This window comes from Phyllostomus hastatus, unplaced genomic scaffold, assembly GCF_019186645.2.
Source record: "Phyllostomus hastatus isolate PE091 unplaced genomic scaffold, TTU_PhHast_1.1 phas_scaffold_93, whole genome shotgun sequence".
In the NCBI taxonomy this organism is placed as follows: Eukaryota; Metazoa; Chordata; class Mammalia; order Chiroptera; family Phyllostomidae; genus Phyllostomus; species Phyllostomus hastatus.
In genome coordinates this window covers 19,693,638-19,714,819 of record NW_025334042.1, presented here as the reverse complement: position 1 = coordinate 19,714,819, position 21,182 = coordinate 19,693,638, and the positions used below count along the sequence as shown (strand labels likewise).

The following is a 21,182-nucleotide window of genomic DNA, read 5'->3' as shown; positions in this document are numbered from 1 at the left end:
AAATGGATTAACTTCCCATGAAGTTTATTGGAAAGTGTGGTGGAGAAGGGAGAGGGCTGAGGCGGGGGTAGTGGCAGAAGCAGACAACTCTTTGAAAAGAAGCACAACTGTAATTGAACAACAATAAGACAATTTTTTAAAAATTAAAGTCTTCAAAAAGAAAAGAAAAGAAACACAAGACACAAGATCTTCTCCACAGAGAGAAGGGGCCCAGGGCTGACCTGATGCCCTTCATAGCCCAGCAGGTCATGGTGGACATTGATTTCAAACTGGACTCAGTGTGACGAGTGGCCCTGACACATCTTTGTTTCTCTTGCATTCTATCCTCATCCCTGGGGAAGGGGAGACACCTGAACTCAGCCCCCTTTCACGTTGTCTTCCACACTGGCTTTCTCAGGCGCAGGGATGGGGCCGGGCTGGCACACCTGCACCCACCAGGTCCCTGTAGGTCTTTCTCTCCCCTCGTCTTTTTGGTGGGAACCTGAGGCCCAGCCTCAGTCTGTGGGCATTGGCTGAGTGTTCTTGAACAAGTTGCTTCTTGCCTCATGGCCCCATGGAGCAGATTTGAGTAGAAAGTTCCAAGGTTTCCTTTGCATTTAAGATCCTACAGTCGCCTCCAGGTTGTCAGGACCCCCAGAGAGATGCCTTCACCCAGGTCTGTGAATCACTGGGAGGTGGAGTCCTGGTGCCCCAGACCGGATCACACGGAGCTTTAGAGAATCAAATTGAAACAAGTTCTTGATAAACCATGGAGGCAGATTATCAGAATGATGACTGACACCGTGAAGGTGGATCACTGAGAATGGACAGTGATCATCAAAAAGATGTGCATGCCTGTCCCCCAGGACCAAGAGAGAGGAGAGCTTTTCATTCTGCACCATAGAAGGGGACGGCATGGAACAAGAGCTACAGGGGTGCAGGACACTCAAGGGAAAGGTGGCTGACAGACCTCTCAGCCCACAGAGACTGCACATGAAGGGTTCCCATGGACCCCAACCTTTGTATGTATGAAAAAAAAAAAAGAACTTGTTTGGACCCTGGAGCTTGTCTCCAAATTGCCAAAGAAAATAAAAGGTGAGGTTAGGGCCAGAGGGGGTATGTTCCCTGTGAAACACTCGAGTTGACAGATGTCACAAGATCCGAGGCAAAGACTCAACTTTGCCCCTGGGGGAAATCCACAGGTTTCTGTGCCCTGGTTTCTTGTTGAACTTGACTCTTTATTTCCCTCACCAGAACGGGTGTCTCCAGAATTCCCAACCTGAGGTCTGGATCCTCGGGAGCCCCTGCTGGCCCTTAAAGACCTCATGGCCCTGGAAGCAGGCCACAGGACAAGGAGTGGCTGTCTGACACCAAACAGCCAGTGTCTGCAGAGGGAGGCCAGGGCCCCAGGCTCCCAGCCTCCTAGAAGAGGGCTCCTCTCTCCTCATCTCAGGCAAGGAGAAGGGTGACTCCTGACAGGCCAGCAAAGGAGAGTTCCCCATTACTCACCGTAGTTCACATTGTTGGTGACTTCTCCAGACAGCCTGTTGGCATGAAAACAATCATAAAAATCAATAAATCCTCTGACCAAGACTCAGAGGAGGATAATTTCCAGAAGAAGGGTATTCTAGGTCTTGATCCATAATTTGTAACTCAGTTTCACTCTGGAAAATACCTGGGTCCCAGAATTGCATCAGTTCCTGCCTAGAGTAACAAGGACCCAAGCTCCCAGCACAGTGAACTTGACACCCTTGTCTCCAGTCTCCCACCTTGCTCCTCACTCCCTGGTGCCCTTGGCCCTCAAGTGCCTCTGCACCCTTTCCGCAGCCAGGGCTCAGTGCAGTCATGCTGGATTGGACAAAGCTAAGGAAAGTGATACCTTTTTCCTCTGCCTTTCCCAATGGAAGGGAAATCGCTCCACTTTTCCCTTCAGTCCAGAAGTCTAGAAAGATATTTGGAGAAGTTAAGGACTCCAGCATACAGGGCTAGGATCTATGCTAATTATGTATACTCTGGACAAAGGCCCTGACTGGACACAGACACAGCCACCACTGACAAAACTCAGGTGTCATTTCAAGAATAATGAGACATTAATTAATTGTTCCGTCACACAGGTGGGAATGCTGGCTGATGTAGCCCTCCCAGGTGGGCTGCAGGCTGTTGGCATGGATGCTGACATCCAGCAGCTTCCACTTGGTCTCCAACAGCTGGTTCTGCTGCTCCAGGAACTGCACCTAAAACCGGAATTCCAAGGGTTCAACCCCAGGGGACAGCGTAGTGGGCTTGAGAAGTCCTTGCTCACCTCGCAAGAGGGACAAGTAATTCCAGTCTGGCACTGATTTCCCACATGCTATGATAGTGGCTGGTTTAGCCCCACCACTCAGAGAAATTGCAGTTATGTGTATATGACCAGTTGCTTAGAAGAGTGGTGCTCAAACTCAAGAGGGCATTCAAATAGATCACTTGGAAGATCAGAAAGGGCATGGAGGTCCAGGTTTCTCAGTGCAGGACGGGGTCTAGGCCTCGGTATGTTTGCCAACTTCCCTACTTGATTCTGATTCCCATCGAAGCTTGAGAACCACTGGCCCAGATCATTTGGGAAGAAGGAATGTCAGGAAGAAACTCATCAGTGAGTCAGCAAAATAACTCACTCTCAGGACATTTTTTTTTACAAATAGTCAAAACTATTTGGTGTGGACAAAATATTCCCTGTCCTCACTCTCCTCACTGTCTTCATGGTGTTGCAAGAGACAGCAGCAATAGGAGCAAATTAACTGAGAATGTGCACCTTGAATTTGTTGAGCACCTTCCTGAAAAAGATCAGGAGCCATTTCTTCCTACAGCCAATCTCCCCCATATGCCTCCCCACCACACCCACCCCTTCTCACAGCACAGCAGACTCTGACACCTGAGAAGGAAACACACAGTTTAATTTTTTTTCCTAAGCCAGAGCTTTAATCAAGCAGGAATCCCATATAATTCCCACCTTTTTTTTTCAGTTTTATTGAGGTATAATGGATAGATAAAGTTATAATATATTTAAAGAGTACAATACTATGAAAGAGTCCTCACCATCAAGTTCATTAACACATCCATCATCTCATATATTTGCCCTTTTTGTGTGTATGAGAGGACATTTAATTATACTCTCTTAGCACATTGTAATTATATGATACAGTGTTATCAACTGTAGCCACCATGAAAGAACATAGTTCCTCAGTACACATCTACACTGGTAAGTTTGCCCAAACCCAGAGCTCTGGGCACGTTCATTAATTCTACTTTACTTCTTACTGGCTTCTCCTAATTTTTTCTGAGCTCCAAGTCCTTACAATAGTGCTAATTCATAGCCGCTCTTCCCTAAGGAAGAGTGCCCTGAAGAAGGTGGGGATAGGCAGAGCTAGAGCATTCCTTCCAGACAATCCTGAGCATCCCATTGATGCAAACTCAAGATGCAGCCTTCCTGGCCCCTCTTTTTCCCAGGGCTATTCAGGGTAAACCTTCATCTAAGGCTAGTCCAAAAACAGATTCTTTGGCATAGGTAGTACAAGAAGTCTGGTCTCCTTTTGGTAGTAGGACTAGATCAGACCTGAAAGTCAGAATTTCCCAAGGCTATGAGCACAGCTCACTCCTCACAGCCTGACCTACAGAATTTGAAAATCGCCTGGCCAAATCATTTGCATTGATTCCATGCTCCTTTTCCAGAGCCCATTACCTGGGCTCTATTTCTGATTCTGGCGGCCTTCATTGGCTGGTTTGGGGAGCAGAAATGCCAGTTTGCTCAGAAGGAAACTCTTAGACTCAAGTCACATGAGGAATAAATCTTTGCCAATGTCTTAATGTGTCCGCTTACAAGACACCCACTGACCATTCTAACTTTTTAAAAACTGGACCTCTCATCCCGTTCCAGTTTACTGTTCATGCAGGAGGGATCACCTTTATTTCAGGGCAAGACTGGATGGACCCAAGTTTGACATGCAGTGACAAGTCACTGAGGTTCAGCTCCAGTTTCCTAGGGAGGATGGAGAGCGTGAAAACAAAGTGGGCGCCTTCCAGCAGGACCGGCTTTAAGGGGCAGGAACTGAACTAGTTGGCCTGCACTAACCAACACGGTATCCACTCACCACATTTCTATCATGGCAGAAAGGCCTTGTCTGCAGGTCCCTGGGGTTATCCAGGCCTGGCTTTCTTGTCTCCAGGCATCAGCACTCGCCTTATCAATGGAGGAGGCAAAAATGTTGTTCAGTTTCTTAATCTGCCCCTGCTCCTGTTGCTTCACCTTCTGGACTTCAGGGTCGATCTTTGCATCCAAGGGTCCAACAAGCTTGAGTTGACTACAACTTCCTGGATGCCCACAGGCCAGACTGCTGGGCCTACTGACCCCAGCCCCTCACAACCACTGCCAAGGCCAAAGCCCACCCTACTGAGACTGCCCCCCCAAAACGTCCATGCCCATGGCTCACCAGACTGCTGCAATGAGCCAGACCAGCTACACTGGTGGCGATGCTCCTGCTCTCACCAGGACTAATGAGACTCCAGCTACTGTAACCTCCCCACCTAGCATAACCTTAGCAGGGTCTGCTGCTCTTCCAGGCCAACAGAGGGCTTCCTGCCCATCCACCAACCTCTCAGGGAGGCTGAGCCACTGCTGGAGATTCCACTCTAGACCTTCAGGGCATAGACCTGCCTGCTCATGGTGACTCAAGGGGAGTGAGTGACTCTGGGAAGGTGGGAAAGGGTGTCTCAGTGTTCCCTGCTGGAGCATGGAAGGCTCCCCTGAATATTTCTGGGAGATGGCAGCAGGCCAAGGATAGGTTCATGGGTTTCACTCTGCAAAGCTGAGACAAGAAAATATATAACATCATCTACTTGGGAACAGTATGACAAACAATTGTTACTTTGTTAGCAGGGTTTGGTTATTATTTTTTATCCATCAGCTATCAGCTGACCTCAGCAATGTGAGGTGTAGATGTTTATACCCAAAAAGCTCTCAGATAGGGTATTTTTTAAGATTGTTCATTTTTCAACACTTTTAGTTTCTACCAGATTGGTATTGAAACTCAAGATACATCCCCTAGAAGCTTTAGCACACTGACGCTAATGAATTAGAAACTGATATCTAGAAAGAATGGTGATTCAGAGAGACCCACTCAATGGGGTTTTCTCTAGTTGGTGGGAATTGTTTCTGCTTCTCTACCAAAAAGCTTTTTCCCAGAATAAATTTCAAAAAAAGAATAAAGAATTGTCGAATAAACTATGCCCATCAGTGAACTATCATATAGATAATAAAAATTATGGTTACAGGATTTGTTTGTGCAAACATAAAAAATTCAGTTTTAGCCCTGCCTGGTGTAGCTCAGTGGATTGAGTGTGGGCTATGAACCAAAGAGTCCCAGTTCTATTCCCAGTCAGGGCACATGCCTGGGTTGTGGACCAGGTCCCTGGTGGGGGGTTCATGAGAGGTAACCACACATTGATGTTTCTTTCCCTCTCTTTCTCCTTCCCTTCCCTTCTCTCTAAAACAAATTAAAAAATAAAATCTTTTTTAAAAATTCAGTTTTAACATTAAGTGAGAAAAGGAGAAATCAAAATTGAATAATGGGTACCACTAAATCTAAGGCACAGAATAGAAGGCTTGCAGTAAGACTGGAGATACAGTGTGAGCATAACTATATTACTTTTAAAAACTGACTAAAGCTAAATATTTTAGGAAAATATGTTCAAAATACATATCAAAATGTTAACAGTAGTTGTTTCATGTAATAGTTGACTTTTTAATTTTTTATCTTTCTATTTTTCCAAGTCTAAAATAATCAGCAGCTATTACTTTCATAATAGAAGTCACGCCCTGTCAGGCTACAATCCCCTCTGCATGGAAGTGAGAGCAGCCCTTCTCTTAAAAAACTCAGACAGGCCAAGGACCCTCATTCTTTCTTTTGCTCACTCCCTAACTGCAGGGACAGCTTCCTGAGGGAATATTCTGGACTCAAGCTCCCCTTACTACCTTTCACCTAGGCCAGGAAAATGCAGGTTATCCCACTGACTAGCAGTCTCATCGGGGGCCCTTAATTCACCTCTTCCCCCTGACACGGCAGGCCTGGCCCAAGTCACTTGGCACAGCCGTGCATACACACGTGCACTGGCCGGGCTCGGCGACTCTCTCAGTTGGTCCTCTTCTCTAGACCCAGAACAGAAGCTGGGATGTCCGCTCCACCTGTAATCCTGCACATGCTCTGCTCAGCCAGGCCTTGGTAGCAGCCCCCACCTATTGTATGAACACCTCAAACCCTTCGCTGGGAGGAAATCCAGGAAGAGGAGGAAAGTAGAGTGAGATAGAGCAGAAATAGTTTGGGACGTAAGAGCATAGCCTTGATTTTCCATTCCAGCTTCAGTACTTCCTACTTGTGTGTCCATGGACTTTTCAGCCTCAGTTTGTCATCTTTCAAAACAGGGCGATAACGACACCTGTCCTGGCTGCATAGCCAGGGTGTTGTAGAATCCATTCAAGAGAACGAAGGTAAATGTTGGTTTTTACCGTTGGTAAAAATGTTTCAGCCCTTGTCTTCATCTGGCAGTAATTTCATTTAATCCTCACAACAGTTCTATGATTATTTTCATATTTTAGAAGTGAAAACTAAGGTTCAAAAGATCGACTGCTTTTCCCAAAAGACGCAATTTGTTTAGTAGTAGAGGTGGGATTTGAATCAATGCTGACCAATTCTAGAATTTAATACATAAATGTTGAACTGAATCAGATATCGAATTCATAAATATTGTGTAAACATAGATTGAGAGCTTTGAGGTTCAGGAGGAAGTGGCGAGCATGGACAGAGGGTGCTCTTTACAGACATTGGGGGAGCCCCACTAGATGTGAGGGCTGGGAAAGAGGGGTTCTAAGATGGGTCACAGAAAACTGGAAGGGTGAAAGTGAGACAAAGGTGGGAAGACAAACCAAGTCACAGTTGAAGAGATTAACAATGACAAAATCGAAGGGGGTGGGGGAGGGGGGACTGTGGGTTCCCTGGCAAAGGCAGAATATAATTGTACAACACTCTCTACTTTTTTTTTCCCTTTTCCTTCATAGGTTTTTATTTTAGGAGAAACTTTTTTGATCACTAGGCGGATGAAGTATCTTAACTAGGACACCAAAAGCCCAAACCATTTTAAGTATTGATAAACTGGAATTCATCAACATTAAAATGTTTCACTCTTTGTAAGATGCCATTAAGAAAAATAAAAAAGACAAGTCACACACTGGGAGAAAATATTCCCAATACATGTATTCGACAAAGGACTGTTATCTAGAATGTGCAAAGAACTCCTGCAATTCAATAAGTCAAGCCACCCAATTAAAATCCATGCAAGGTTTGAGCAGACTTTCCCCAAACGATGCACAAATGGCCAGTAAGAACAAGAAACAGTGTTGAACATCACTAGAAATCAGAAGAAACGTTACTAAACCACAATGAAATAACATACGCATCCGTTAGATGACAACAACTGACAATGCCCATTGTTGCAGAGGAGGTGGAGCAACCAGAGCTCTCCTACGTTGCTGCTGGACACAGAAAGCTATGTATTCACCCCACCCGGGCGTGAGTGTTCTGGATAGCCTGGTAGGTGTATATTGAACTTCATAACAAAATGCCAAATTGCTTTCCAAAGTATCTGTACAATTTTGCATTTCCAACAGCAATGCGTGACAGTTCCATTTGTTCCACATTCTCTCTAGCCCTTGATGTGGTTTGTTTGTCTTAGACATTCTAACAGGTTGTAGTGGTATCTCACTGTGGCTTCGATTTGCATTTCCCTAATGACTAATGCCGTTGCGCATCTTTTCATGTGTTTACTTGCCGTCTCTGTCGCTCCTCTGAAGAAATGTCTGTTCAAATCTTTTGCACCTTTTTGATTAACATGTCTGTTTCCTTAGTAGCAAGTTTTGAGAATTTTTATATATTCTAGATATAAGTCCTTTATCAAATATGTGTTTTGCAAACATTTTGTCCCAGGCTATGACTTGTTTTTTCATTCACTTCACAGTGTCTTTCACAGAGAAGTTTTCAATCTTGATAATGATTCATTTTCTAATCTTTTTCTCTTATTGCTCAAATTTTGGGTGTTGTATCTAAGCAAACTTTGTCTAACCCAACACCACAAAGAATTTCTACTATTGTTTCTTCCAGAATGTTTATAGTCTATTTCTGACTTTCTACTCCATTTCACTGACCTATGTATATGTCCTTTAACCAATACCATGCTATCTTGATTACTATAATAAGTCTCAAAATCAAGTAGTGTGAGCCCTGTAACTTTTTTTAAATATTATTTTGGTTAATCCAGGCACTTTGCATTTCCATGTACATTTGAAAAATTTTTTATTGATTAACTGGTTTTAGAGAGAGAGAGGAAGGGAGAGAGAAAAAATAAACATTGATCTATTATTCTACTTATTTATGCATTCATTGGCTGCTTCCTGTATGTGCCCTGACCAGAGGCTGAACCTGCAGCTTGGGTGTGTTGAGTCCACACTCTCACAAACTGAACTGCCCGGCCATCCATGTACATTTTGAATAATCTTACCAATTTCTACAAAAAATTGTGCTGTAATTTTGATTGAAGGTTCATCAAACATATAGATTAATTCAGGAAGAATTGACATCTTAACAATATGAGTCTTCCAATCCATGAACATGGTATATCTCTCCATCCACTTAGGGGTTTTAAATTTCTTTCATCATTGTTTTTTTTTAGTTTTGTGCACATAGATGATACACAAATTTTCACCTGTATATTTAAATATGCTGTGCTTTCTTGGTGCTATTGTAAATGATACTGCTTTTTAATTTTAATTTACAACTTTTGTTGCTAGTTTGTAACCTGTAACCTTGCTAAGCTCATGTTAGTTTTAGTAGCTTTTGTGTAGAATCTTTGGGATCTCTTACATAGATAATCATACCCTATATGAATAAAATCAGTTTTATTTTCTCCTTCCAATCTATACGTTTTTATGCCTTTTTCTTGCACTATTGCACTCTTCAGGAATTCTAGCATGATGCAAATAGAGGTAGTAACAGGAGGTGTCCTAGCCTATTCCCACTCTTACGGGAAAAACATTAAGGCTATTGGAAAGAAGAATGTGAATTTTGAATGAGGCCCCCAGGTGATTTAATGTACCACTTCTACTCCCAGAGTAGCTCTTATATTAATAGCTATTCATAAATTTCTCATCCATCCCCTAACTGGAGTATAAGCTCCCTGTGGGATGCAGTGTCTTGTGAGCAGCCTGGTGCAGTGCCTTGCCCACGGTCATTGTCCAACAATCACCGAACCAAAATGAAATGGAAGGAGGGGCTCCTCTCTGCTTGCCAGGTGGGGTGCTGCCCTACTCATGAATCATTTAATAAAACCAGTAAGATCTTCAAATTTAAAAATTGAAAGGAAATGAATGAGTAGGATGAAAACAACACAGACCTTCAGGTGTTCACACTACCCATACCCTGTGTCTCTAAGCCTCTTTCCTGACTCTGTGTCCCAAATCCCCCATTTGGCTGGGAGGCTTAACAAACAAGCCCACCCAACAGCACAGATAGGGCTTTTTTTTTTCATCAGAGCTGGGGGCATACATAGAGACATCTCATTACATCTCCTTTAACTGATGCAGAAATCGGGCTTGGGAGAAGAAATGACTAGTATAAAGTCACACGATAATTCCCCCCAAGATGAAGATCAGCATTCAAGTCTCCCAACTCCCACAGCAAGGCTTCGCCACTTCACAGCAAGCAGAGGAAGCGTGAGTGCTCCATTCAACCAGGCTTCCTGGAGGAGGTCAGCTGTCTCAGGACTCTCATTTAAGTTGATAGGGAAGATTTTGGTGAAGGGAAGCAAAGAGACTCATTTGAATTCATCCTTAGACTCCCAGGCAGAGGAAGGGAGGGAACTATGAAAGGGAGCATGTTCCAAATATTCTGCAATATTATCAGAACATAAATATTTAGTCCAGTTCCCTGTGGAAATAGAGCTCGTAAAGCCCTTCTGCTTGTGTCCATCTGTTCTTTTTGAAGCCCAGGACCTGACAAGTCAATTAACAGATTCGGTGGAAGGGGCATGGTCCAGATAGTGGACTAGTCTCCTGGGACTCCTAGGAGGGAAAGGAGAATCTCTTCCTCAAGCTGGCCCCTCACTCCATTATCTGCTTACAGCCAGATTTCTTTCAGGCCTCAGGCCTGTATTCCTGAATTAACTTAAAAAGCTAATTTTGCTTAGAGTCCAACATGAAAGTAACATGTGACCCCAGCTGGTGTGGCTCAGTGGACTGAGTACAGCCTGTGAACCAAAGGGTCACTAGTTTGATTCCCACTTGGGGCACATGCCTGGGTTGTGGACCAGGTCCCCAGTGGAGGCCATGTGAGAGACAATCACACATTGATGTTTCTCTCCCTCTCTTTCTCCCTCCCTTCCCCTCTGTATAAAAATAAATAAATAAAATCCTTTTTAAAAACAGTAACATGTGTCTGAGTAGATCTGAAAAGAAGGGTTGTGTTCCAGGTGGGGTACAAGTGAGAAGCTATGAGCCTTAGAAGACTCACACCACTGACAGTCTCAGGAATTAAGGTAGTTGGGAGTAAAAACTTCCACCTTACCTGCCTTACCTTCTTTCCCTTCCAAACGTTACCAAATGGCTCACCATTCCTGAAGCCTTTAAACAGTGCATGAATAAGGGATGGAGGCCTGGTTCTGTGCCTTACCTGATTTCTAACCTAAATCAGAAGTTCAAATTCACTGACAGCGAAATCTCCCTTCCAGCCCTAAGTTTCTGGGGCACTAGTCTCTGTTTAAGGTCATGTCCATGCTTGCATGGTGTATGCATCCTAAAACAGCTAGGACCTTTGCACTTCTCCTTCCCAGTGTATACCCTCCCTACTGCCCAGACTTCTCCCACCTGATCAAAGGCCCTTTTCTGAGCAACAGATCATCCTAGAACAGTCAGTTTCATGTACCGTCACCTTGCAGCCTGCAGCTTTCAGAGCTCTTCCTGTTTGTCACCCTCAGACCTGGGGCTGGCTGGTCTGGGGACAGGTAAAACAACCTATTGTCTATTACTGCTTCCCCCTGCATTTCTCAAAACCATCTCTACAACCTTTAAGAACAGGAAGAGGCTCTCAGACTCAACAGAGATCTCACCAAGGTTTGAAGCTAGAGTATAATGAAAGAGAAAAGAACCCCTCAGTACTTTTTAAGATTTTACTTATTCATTTTATAGAGAGAGGGGAAGGGAAGGAGAAAGAGAGGGAGAGAAACATCAATGTGTGGTTACCTCTCATGAACCCCCCACCAGGGACCTGGCCCGCAACCCAGGCATGTGCCCCGACTGGGAATCAAACCTACAACCTTTCGGTTTACAAACCCACACTTAATTCACTGAGCTACACCAGCCAGGAGGGACCCCTCAGTATTTTTTTTCTGAGTTGTTTTAAACCATACCTGCTGTATCTGAACACCACATACATGAAGCTTCACCTGACCCAACCTAAGCAACCAACTGCAATTTGTTCAACTCTGGCCAGTCCGATATCAAACCCAAGAGCTCATTCTGCCTGCCCAGCCATTCCTGAGCTCCCAGGAGGTCCAAGTCAGGTGACAAGGCCTTTCGGTGGAAAGGGACTGAAATCATCTTCACACTTACAAGAGAAGGCCACCTGCCCGGGATGTCCAGGGGTGGGAGTTTACAGAGGGTTGCTGGAGGAGGGGAGAAAAGAATGGTCCATTATCTGCTGAATGTGTTCTCTGATGGAAGGGGAAATGTTCCGTGAAAATAGCATTCTCTTATTTTGGAGGTCATTTTATAGTCCGGGAGGCTTCCCCAGATACTCTCCTTCAGCTTTCTTGAGAGCTCCACATGGGGACTTAGGTCAGACTGAGGGAATTCTGCCCTAGAAGCTCAGAACTGCAGGCAGTCTGGATGGGAGCTCAGGGGGCTCAGCTCGTTTGCTCTGAGGAGAAGGCGCCTCAGATCAGAGCTTTTCTCAGCTAGGGCAGGAGTGGGGTGGAGCCTGTGGGAAATGCTTGTTAAGAAGACTGGCCTTTTTTTCTGGAAAAGAGAATTTTCCACTAATCCCCCTGTCAACTTCATGGAAATATTACAGTCCCCATGTCTGGCAAGTACTTTTTGAGAACATCACACTGGAGAACAGGAGCAATAAAGTGACATTTGTCCAGTCAACATAGCATAAAGATTATAAAACAAAATGGAGTCAGTCATGTCAACCAAGGTGGCTACCAGTCAGCCATGACACTTTGGTTCAAGAGGGAATCTACCTAAGTCATGTTAGACACATCTGGCAAGGAGACACACCTAAGATATCTGTACACATGACCAGAACAGCCATGTCTGCAAAGTAAGACACCCATAAATAGGCTCCTGGGGAAATTTCCCACTTGCCATCAAGGGTACCAAGACACTTATCAAGAGACCCAATAGGGTGGAATATGCCACTCTAAGGGTATAACTGAGGCAGGTTCCAATCCACTGCTGAGACAGCTGAGCTCCACACACCGGAGTGCTGCTCCACACCACGCTGGTCTTCCTTGGCATCAGCTGCCAGAGGCTCTGTCCTGCTGGACTGAGGAATTCATTTGCACTGCTGCCCACCTGGCTCTGGAGATTCTTCCTTGCAAGACACTCATGGCTCTCTTGCTCACTGTGCTGTCTCCCACACCCGCAAACTAAGACTCTGGGACTCAGGTTCCTTATCCCCCAATTCTTTTGTGTAATGTTATTACTAATAGTTTCTGAGTGGTTAGTATTGTTATTAGGTTAGTATAAATTTGAATTAAGTATGCATCAATGAAGGTTAAATAAACCTGCATTAATAAAATCCTGGTGAATAGCATGGTCACCTGTGTTGGCTCCCTGTTTTTCTCAGTGCCAGTGTCACCTGTAGAATTGGTGGTCATGCAGACTACTTGGTGTTTTTGGTTCTTCAAGCCCAGATCAGACGATCTGAGCAGAGACTGAAGGCTGGCTTGTAGGAAAGGCTATAATTCAAACACATGCTCACGACACACGTGCATCCCCTGACTCAGGGCCAGCCCTGCTTCATTACTGTTCTTAAAGAACTTCAGAGGGAGGAGGGGACATTGGCTCCTCCCAGTTATACTGCCCCCAGGGCAACATGTTTCTCCTTCAGGAATCTTCTCTTACCCTTTCCAAATCTCTCCATTTTCTGGTGTCTTAAGTTAGAAGGCAATGAGTAATAGCCCCTGGGTACCCACTTCTGCCAAGGCTTGACATGAAACACACATCACATGCTATGAATTGCAAATGAAGTTTATTGTGCAGACACCAAGACCACAGCACTTTAGATTCAGAGCCAGCAAAACAGGCTATATACACAGAAACTTGTTTCTCTGGGGACACTGTCAGGGGAAAGGCACAGGCTTTGAAACTGGGTCCTCAACAGAATACCTGTGGGGGGGGGAGGACCACCAAATGGGCAATGCAAGGAGTGACCAGGAATGGGGGCATGGCTGGAAGCACAAACCTAGGCAATGCAGATTCTTCCCCAGGGGACAGAGGGTGTCAGTGGTTTCAACTAATTTGTTTGGAGAGGAGATATTTGAAAAATTTAATGTAGGCATCCCTTTCCTCCAAAATGCTATCAGAGGTGGATGACAAGGTTTGATTTGCTGTCTGTCAATTAGATGTACAAAGACAGGCCTCTACATTCTGGAGTGGGAGAATCAGGAGCAGAACTCCATCTTTATCTAAAAGAGAAGCTTACATTGGAACTGTAACTTTCACTGGAGCCACCCTTCTCAGAGCTAAAACCTCCCCCTCCTGATTTAGTACCACCTCCAGAGCCATACCCCCCTCCAGAGCTTCCTCTAGAGCCTCCTCTAGAGCTTCCTCTAGAGCCTCCTCCAGAGCCATATCCTCCTCCAGAACCATAGCCTCCTCCAGAACCGGAGCCTCCTCTGGAACTGCCGCCTCCACCGCCTCCTCCACCGCCACTTCTGGAGCTTGACCCTCTGCCTCCAGAGCCGAAACTGCCGCTTCCAGAGCCATATCCTCCTCCTCCTCCTCCTCCTCCTCCAGAACCAGATCCTCTACCTCCAGAACCGAAGCCTCCAGAGCCAGACTTGGATGTCCCACTTGTAGAAATAGTGCTGCTTGTCACAGCTGCAGAGAGAGATGGTGATACCATAGAAAGTTCTGACTGTCTCAGCCTGCCTCCACCCAACACACCATGCAGAGGACAGGACCATACCCCCACTTACACACAGTCACGTTGCTGCTGAGGTCTCCAGACATCCTGTAGAGGAGAGGGAGAAAAGACAGAGCACTTAAGTTCTACATACATGTTGTTTTACAAGTGCCACCTACAAGTGTACAGGTTAGCCTCTGACATCAGCCACCAGAGCCCTAGAGAGCCCACTCTCCTCTGCACTGCCAGATCACAGAGATGGGACCAGCCCCCTGTTTCCACACTGTTTCCAGCCCCCTGTTTCCACACCCATGCCTGGCATCCCCATTCATCTACATTGTTTGCTCTCATAAAAATAATCAGAAGTCAAATTCACTTTTGACTTGGCACCCCATTTTTGTATTTAAATCCATCTTGGGGAATCTAATATTCAGAATCCAAGCCACACCAGAAATTTTGAAATGAGGCTGTATTGCGTGAACATTTAGTTCAGAAAGAACTTCAGCTCTGTGCAGCCTCCCTGCCCCACCCTCCTGCCCCACCGTCCTCGGCTTCGTCTGAACTCTTTCCCAATGCTTCTTGCAAGCTGGGGGATATGAAGCTTGGCTTCGCAGACAGGCACAGAGCAGCAGCCTGAGCCAGCAGCTCCCTGTCTGTCATACTGGCTTGCTGGTGGCCCAGGGCAGTTTTGCTCCTCCAGTTGCCTATAGCCAGATTAAATCACTGGGGGTGTTAATGACACTAACAAAGTTTTCTGACCCCTTTGGACAGAAAGGTTCTCTTTGGGGGCATTAGCAAATGGTTCTGTTTATACCTCCAGAAACCTGCAAAAAATTAGGTCTGGCTCCTGTTCTGGGTGAGCACACCACAGCCAGTCAGCACACCCCAACCCATCTCCCTATTCTAGGTCACAACATGGAGGCAGAAGAGACCATGTGCCCCACAGACCCAGAAAGCAAGGTTTCAAAGTGTCTAGGACTAACCTGCTTTCATAGCATTTCGGGGTTTTTTTGGGGGGAGGGGGTTGTTTGTTTGTTCGTTTGCTTGTTTCAGAAAAAAACACAATTAACTTACTGCTTAATTTAACTGACTCTGCCTTGTTAGTCATTCCATATGAATAAATCTACCACTGTACAATAATGCTTTATGTCCTGACTTTCTGCTCAGAGGACATAGAGACCTCAGCTCTCAGCCATCAGAAGGCCCCAGCTCCACCACTGCTTACCCTGACTTTGCCTCCAGCCATGGTTCTAAGAGATAAGGGAGGGTGAACCCGGGTCCCTTCTGCCCTCCCAGTACCCCTCACCTGTACTCCTCGCCCTCCAGCAGCTTCCTGTAGGTGGCAATCTCCACATCCAGGGCCAGCTTGGTGTTCATGAGGTCCTGGTAGTCCTTCAGGAGCCGGGCCAGATCCTCCCGGGCCTGCTGTAGGGCCTCCTCCAGCTCATTGAGCTTGTTCTTGGCATCTTTGATGGCATGCTCTCCCCTCTGCTCAGCATCTGCAATGGAGTCTTGCACATTCTTACACTACAAGGGAAGGAGAAACGCTTTCTGTTTATACAGAGACTGGAGTCTGCCTGGCAGAGAGAGAACAGAGGTGTTTAGGGTGTGGCAAGCCAGAATCACTGGCCCTGGAAGTGTTGGGTTCCCCTGGAGTTAACACAAGCTGCAAACAACTGTGCTAAGACTTGTTGCTGTCTCTGTGGCATCGTCTTCCCAAGTCGCCTTGGACTGGACTCATAAGTTCCCCACACAGAACTTTGACCCTCACAAAACAGGTCCAGAATCATTATCCCATTTTGTAGCTGCAAATGGAAACATCCGAGGTGGACTGCCTCACAAATTCTGTTGTTTCTGGAGCAGATTCTGTGCCCACATCCTCTCTTTCAAAACTAATGCCCAGCCCTATGCCAACTCCCTGCAGCACTCACTGCCGCTCCATCATGCAGCCGGCGGTGCTCAGGGCTGTGCCACAGTGGATGCTAGGGTTGCAGTCCATGACAAGTCCAACGACCCCTGCTTCATTTGTTATTCTTCTCTTTCACTGGTGTGAGCAATCAAACAGCGGACACAATTCTTTCCCCATACTACTCCTTGCTTTAGAATGTCTCTTAGGCCACTCTAAAAATTGTTATGAGCTTAAATTATGTTAAGCTCAAGGTATTTGGGATCAATATACACTAGATTAGAACATCTCAGTTTCTCTCTCTCCCTGTCTTGCGCACACACACACACACACACACACACACACATTTGACCACACCTATACACAGCCTCCCACCCCACCCCAAGCCCTGCACAACCAGTGGAGCTGCACCAGTTCTCAGGGCCATGTCCCACCTGCTTCTTCACGTGGTCAATCTCCCCTTTCAGCCTCTGGATCATGCGGTTCAGCTCATGGATCTCCATCTTGATCTCTTTCATGCTGTCTCCATGTTTCCCAGCAGTGATCTGGAGCTCCTCATACTGTATGGGAAGAGAAAAACAGTTGCAGCTGGGGAGAAGCTTGGCTTGAAGCAGGGAAGTCTGGCACTGGTCCAGGGAGCATCAGCCAAGCGGGATATCATGGCTGCACTCATGGGGGGTGGGAACCATCTGATACCCCCAGAAAGACTCAGTGCCAGACTTGACTGAGGACACTTGATTGGGTACTTTGGACACTCTTTCTGGGGAACGATGCCTAACTTCCACTAAATAAAAACAATAACAACCTTATTGTACAGTTTCTGGCTGGCTATAAGCAGCTGTGGCTCTCCCTGGGCTCCTAGTACTTACCTTGCTCTGGTAGAGGGCCTCGGCCTCAGCCTTGCTCCTAAAAGCAATCTCCTCATACTGGGCCTGGACCTCGGCGATGATGCTGTCCAGGTCCACATTGCGGTTGTTGTCCATGGACAGGATGACATTGGTGTCGGTGATAGTCTGGTGTGCCTGGGACAGCTCCTGCAACACATGGGAGTTCCGGCCATGGCTTCCCTGTCCAGTGAGAAGGTAGCCCCTCCCTGGTGTTCAGGAGCCACACAGAGCCTCAGACTCAGCATGCACTGCATGGAATTTAAAGTTCTATCACCATGATTCCTAGGCCCCTGCTGAGGTTGTCCTGAGAATTGTGGGAGAGGGGTCTGTATTTCTGAGCCTCCTAGTTAACAGCCTTCATCATTTATGCAGTTTTGATTAGTGCCCCCAGAAAGAAGCTGGTTAATGGCAAGTGCCTTAAAATATACTTCCTGTTGCAGAAGTCATGTATGTGCATTTAGGCAGGGAGCAGATAGGAATATTACATTTGACCTCCAAAGTATATTGGACATAGGGATGGGAACAGGACAGATCTCTTCTTAAAAGGAGTAGGACATTTGGCAACTGGAGTAAGGGGAAGCTGTCCTAGTGTTTCCTGACCCTTGCTTCCTGTGATGTCAGAGGAGAAAGTTGCTCTCCTCCAAGACCTGTTCCATAGAAGCCCTCTAGCAGCCTGGAATGATGGCAATTTGAAGTCAGCCTGTCCATACACCCCACCTATACCACTTTTTCACCAATTGGTAAGGGCTTTCCTTTGGTGGGAAGGGTGGGAAGAAAGGTTCTCTCCGGGAACAGCCTCCTTACCGCGTCAAAGAGGGCTTTCATGAACTCAAGCTCCTGGCTCAGCACTTCTACTTTGGATTGCAGCTCCACCTTGGCCATGTAGGTATTGTCCACATCCTGTAAGAAAGGTAAGCAGCCTCTGGTAAAACTCATGACCTCCACTTATTCACCCCCTTTCTGGGTACGTGTCCCATCCTCTCTCTACACTCCATTCCACCCAGTCCCTGTTAGCTGCTGTCCAATATCCCAGGCACCTTCAGATGAGCCATGTCCTCATGGGACCTCATCGGGCATGGAGTCCACTCTGTGCTTTCCCTGGGGGTTCCATGACCACATTCACTGCTCATGCACCTCAACACCAACAGAGCTCTGAATAGATCAAGCTCTGTCAACCATTCTCACCCTCTTGCTTGATACATTATGAGTCATAGTGGCCTCTGTGGTTTTTAATAGTCCTCCACTCTCCCATCCTGTCTGTCCATCCCAATCTCTCCTGAGTTTCTTCGGATTTTATATCAAAGCCTCTGTAGAAACCAGCTGAACACCTACACTTTTGCCTTCCAGCTCAAACCTTCATCAGCACAACCAACAGGCAATAGCAGGCATTCTTAGAGAAGTCCCATTCCTTTCTCAACTTCTTAGAAGAATTAAGTGCTCTCTTTGTTTTTATCTTTCATAATCCAATATAGGTTTCAATAGGTTATTGATGGGAAAGGCTCTACCAAATTGCACAACATCTTCGAAAATTGTCTCCAAAAACTTGAACTACAAAAACACTTTGGTTCCCAAGAGAATCAGTGATAGACATGCCTCACCCCTTTCCCTTGCCACTGGTCTTTTCGCTCAGAGTTGTTCTCCAGCCTGTCTGTTCAGATACCACAGGCTTCTGAAGCACTCTCATCCCCAGCCCAGCCATGACATTCTCTTGCTCACCTTTTTAAGTGTCACAAAATCATTCTCAGCAGCTGTGCGCTTGTTGATTTCATCCTCATACCTGTTGGGACCCAAAAGACATAGTGTTAGATTAGTTCTACTTTGTTTACTTTTTTCTTTTCCTTTTCCTGGTAGATTCATCAAAATTACCCTATTCTCATGGAATATTAAACACTCTTTAATAGTCTAAAATGAAACTATGATATCCTAAATGAGGGTGATTTTCAATAAATTAACTCTCAAACAAGTAAAACAGGTGATTTCTAAAGCCCTGAATGTCTTCCTTGCAAATTATCAGCCAAGATCCCAATGCCTCTTTCCTTTATCGCCACAAATGCAAGTGAGAGATGAGTGACTTGCTGGGAAGTCTCCCATCTCATGCTGGGGGAATAATCAGGTGGCTTAGATCAATGTCTCCACTCAATGTTTTCTCTGCCACCTACTTCTTCTTATATTCCTCAACGAGATCCTGCATGTTGCTCAGCTCTGAATCTTGTGTTGTCCTTTCTGCAGAGAGCGAATCCACATATTTCTTCAGTTGGCCAATGTACGCTTGAAAGATGGGTTCCAGGTTAGTGGAACGGCTGCTGACATTGATTTGCTGCAGCAGCTCCCATTTGGTCTGCAACACCTGGTTCTGCTGCTCCAGGAACCGCACCTGCCATGACCAGAAGAATAGGACATGAGCTCTGGACTGCCCTGCTTCGGGACCTAGAGGAGTCTACATGGCTTCATCCTCCTGAGCTGGATGACAGATCATGCCAGATTGTGCCGGACAGAGCTTGAGCTCCCTGCCTCCACACTGGGAAGGTTCTATAGGCTCCTCATATTACACCCAGCATTCTCCATGCACAGAACACTTTTCCTACTTTCCCATCCACTAGTTTGTTTGCAGCTACTCCCAAGACTCCAGGCCATTTCCCTCCCTATCCCAGGTGAATTCTCGGCAAAGGTCCCATAAATGCTGGGGAAAACCAAAGGCAGGCCTCCACTGGCACTGCTCCCAAGGGTGATGAATGTGAGAGCACTGGAAAGCAGGGCTCCTCGGTCTGGTTTTTAGGAGCCTTGTAAATTCCCTAGACAGGTTCAACGGCCTTGAAATAGAAGAAAACCCTGTAACACACCAAAGTGACACCAATAAAGACTTTATGGGTCACAAAACTGAGAATGTTTCTCTTCAAGGCAGGAACTTCATTCATCCCTCAGTAGATATTTCAGATTCGGCTTCCCAGAATTTAATAAAGTAAAAACTTCTAGGGAAGGAAAGAGGATTTCAGAAGAAAATGTCTCAGCAATTCCTTCCAAAACCTGCTGTCACATGGCCTGACCCAATCAGTCCATCATTTATCTATATCACTTTTTCTATGATTTTTTCAGAGTTTTCCATAAATACTATTTATTTAGCAAAAACAGTAAAGCCAAGGGCACAAATAACTCCTAACTGCGACTGTTGTGGAAGATGTAGCCCACAAAGCCAGCACCTTTCCCATTTGGATATTGCTAATAATCCAGGCTCATGTGACTGCACTCATGGCTCGACAACAGACAAATCTGAGATTTGCTTTTCAGTTAGCACTGGAAGTAGGGCATCCTAAAGCATCAGATGGAGCCAGCTTCTCATGACTCACCTTGTCGATGAAGGAAGCAAATTTGTTGTTGAGAGTTTTGATCTGCTCCCGCTCCTGGGCTTTCACGTTCTGGATCTCAGGGTCAACTTTCACATTGAGAGGCTGCAGGAGGCTCTGGTTGATGGAGACTTCATGGATGCCTCCACCAGGGAATCCTCCAGGCCCGAAGCCACCAGGACCCCCAGGACCTCCAAAGCCACCACCACCTCCCATGCGGCCTCCACCAAAGCCGCCTCCTCCAAAACCACCGCCTCCGAAGCCACCGCCTCCGAAGCCACTGCCACCTCCGAAGCCACCACCTCCGAAGCCACTGCCACCTCCGAAGCCACCTCCAAAGCCACCTCCTCTGCCACCAAATCCACCACCGGAGCCAAAGCTTCCACCTCCTCCGGCCACACTAATGGAGATGCTCTTGGTTCCTCCAAGGCCAACAAGACTCCGACTGCCAAAGCCGCCTCCGCCACCGCCACCGCCATGGCGGCTCAAACAGGAGAAGCTGGTGCCTGATCTCCGGCTCCCACCAGAGACGACAGCCGAGCCACTGCTGAAGCTCCGGAATCCTCCTCCACCTCCTCCTGCTCTTCGAGGTTTGCACGTAATCTGACAACTCATGATGGCTTTGCCCAGCAAGGAAAGTTGAAGGTTCCTGAGAAGGGTTGAAGGCTGGAGATTCAACTCTGCTCTTGGGAGACTGTCAGGGTCCCCTTTTATACTCCACCTAGGTGTTGGTGTGCATGGGTGTGGGCCCACTTATGCATGGGTTTGGTCTGCCTGGAAGCTATTCCTGGTGTATGATTATCAAGCTAATAGCCATTAAAAATCTATAACCTGCCCTATCCCAGAACTTGCTTTGATTGCAAAC

General features: G+C 46.3%; 1 protein-coding gene across 1 annotated transcript; it reads right to left on the bottom strand.

Annotated features, from left to right (window-relative positions):
* Positions 1-13,739: 13,739 nt before the first annotated feature.
* KRT2 (keratin 2) lies at positions 13,740-20,932 on the bottom strand. Its single transcript, XM_045829451.1, has 9 exons — positions 20,321-20,932; positions 19,136-19,350; positions 18,693-18,753; positions 17,781-17,876; positions 16,959-17,123; positions 16,524-16,649; positions 15,490-15,710; positions 14,257-14,291; positions 13,740-14,158 (listed from the first exon to the last, which is right to left on the bottom strand). The coding sequence occupies exons 1-9, from the start codon at positions 20,930-20,932 to the stop codon at positions 13,740-13,742; spliced, it is 1,950 nt and encodes a 649-aa protein (XP_045685407.1).
* Positions 20,933-21,182: the final 250 nt, after the last annotated feature.

Coding starts and splice junctions, on each gene's coding strand:
- KRT2 (XM_045829451.1), bottom strand. CDS start 20,932: ATGAGTTGTCAGATTACGTGCAAACCTCGAAGAGCAGGAGGAGGTGGA. Junction 15,711..16,523: donor TTGACCACGTGAAGAAGCAG/GTGGGACATGGC, acceptor CTTCCCTTGTAG/TGTAAGAATGTGCAAGACTC. Junction 14,159..14,256: donor CAGCAGCAACGTGACTGTGT/GTAAGTGGGGGT, acceptor CTCTCTCTGCAG/CTGTGACAAGCAGCACTATT.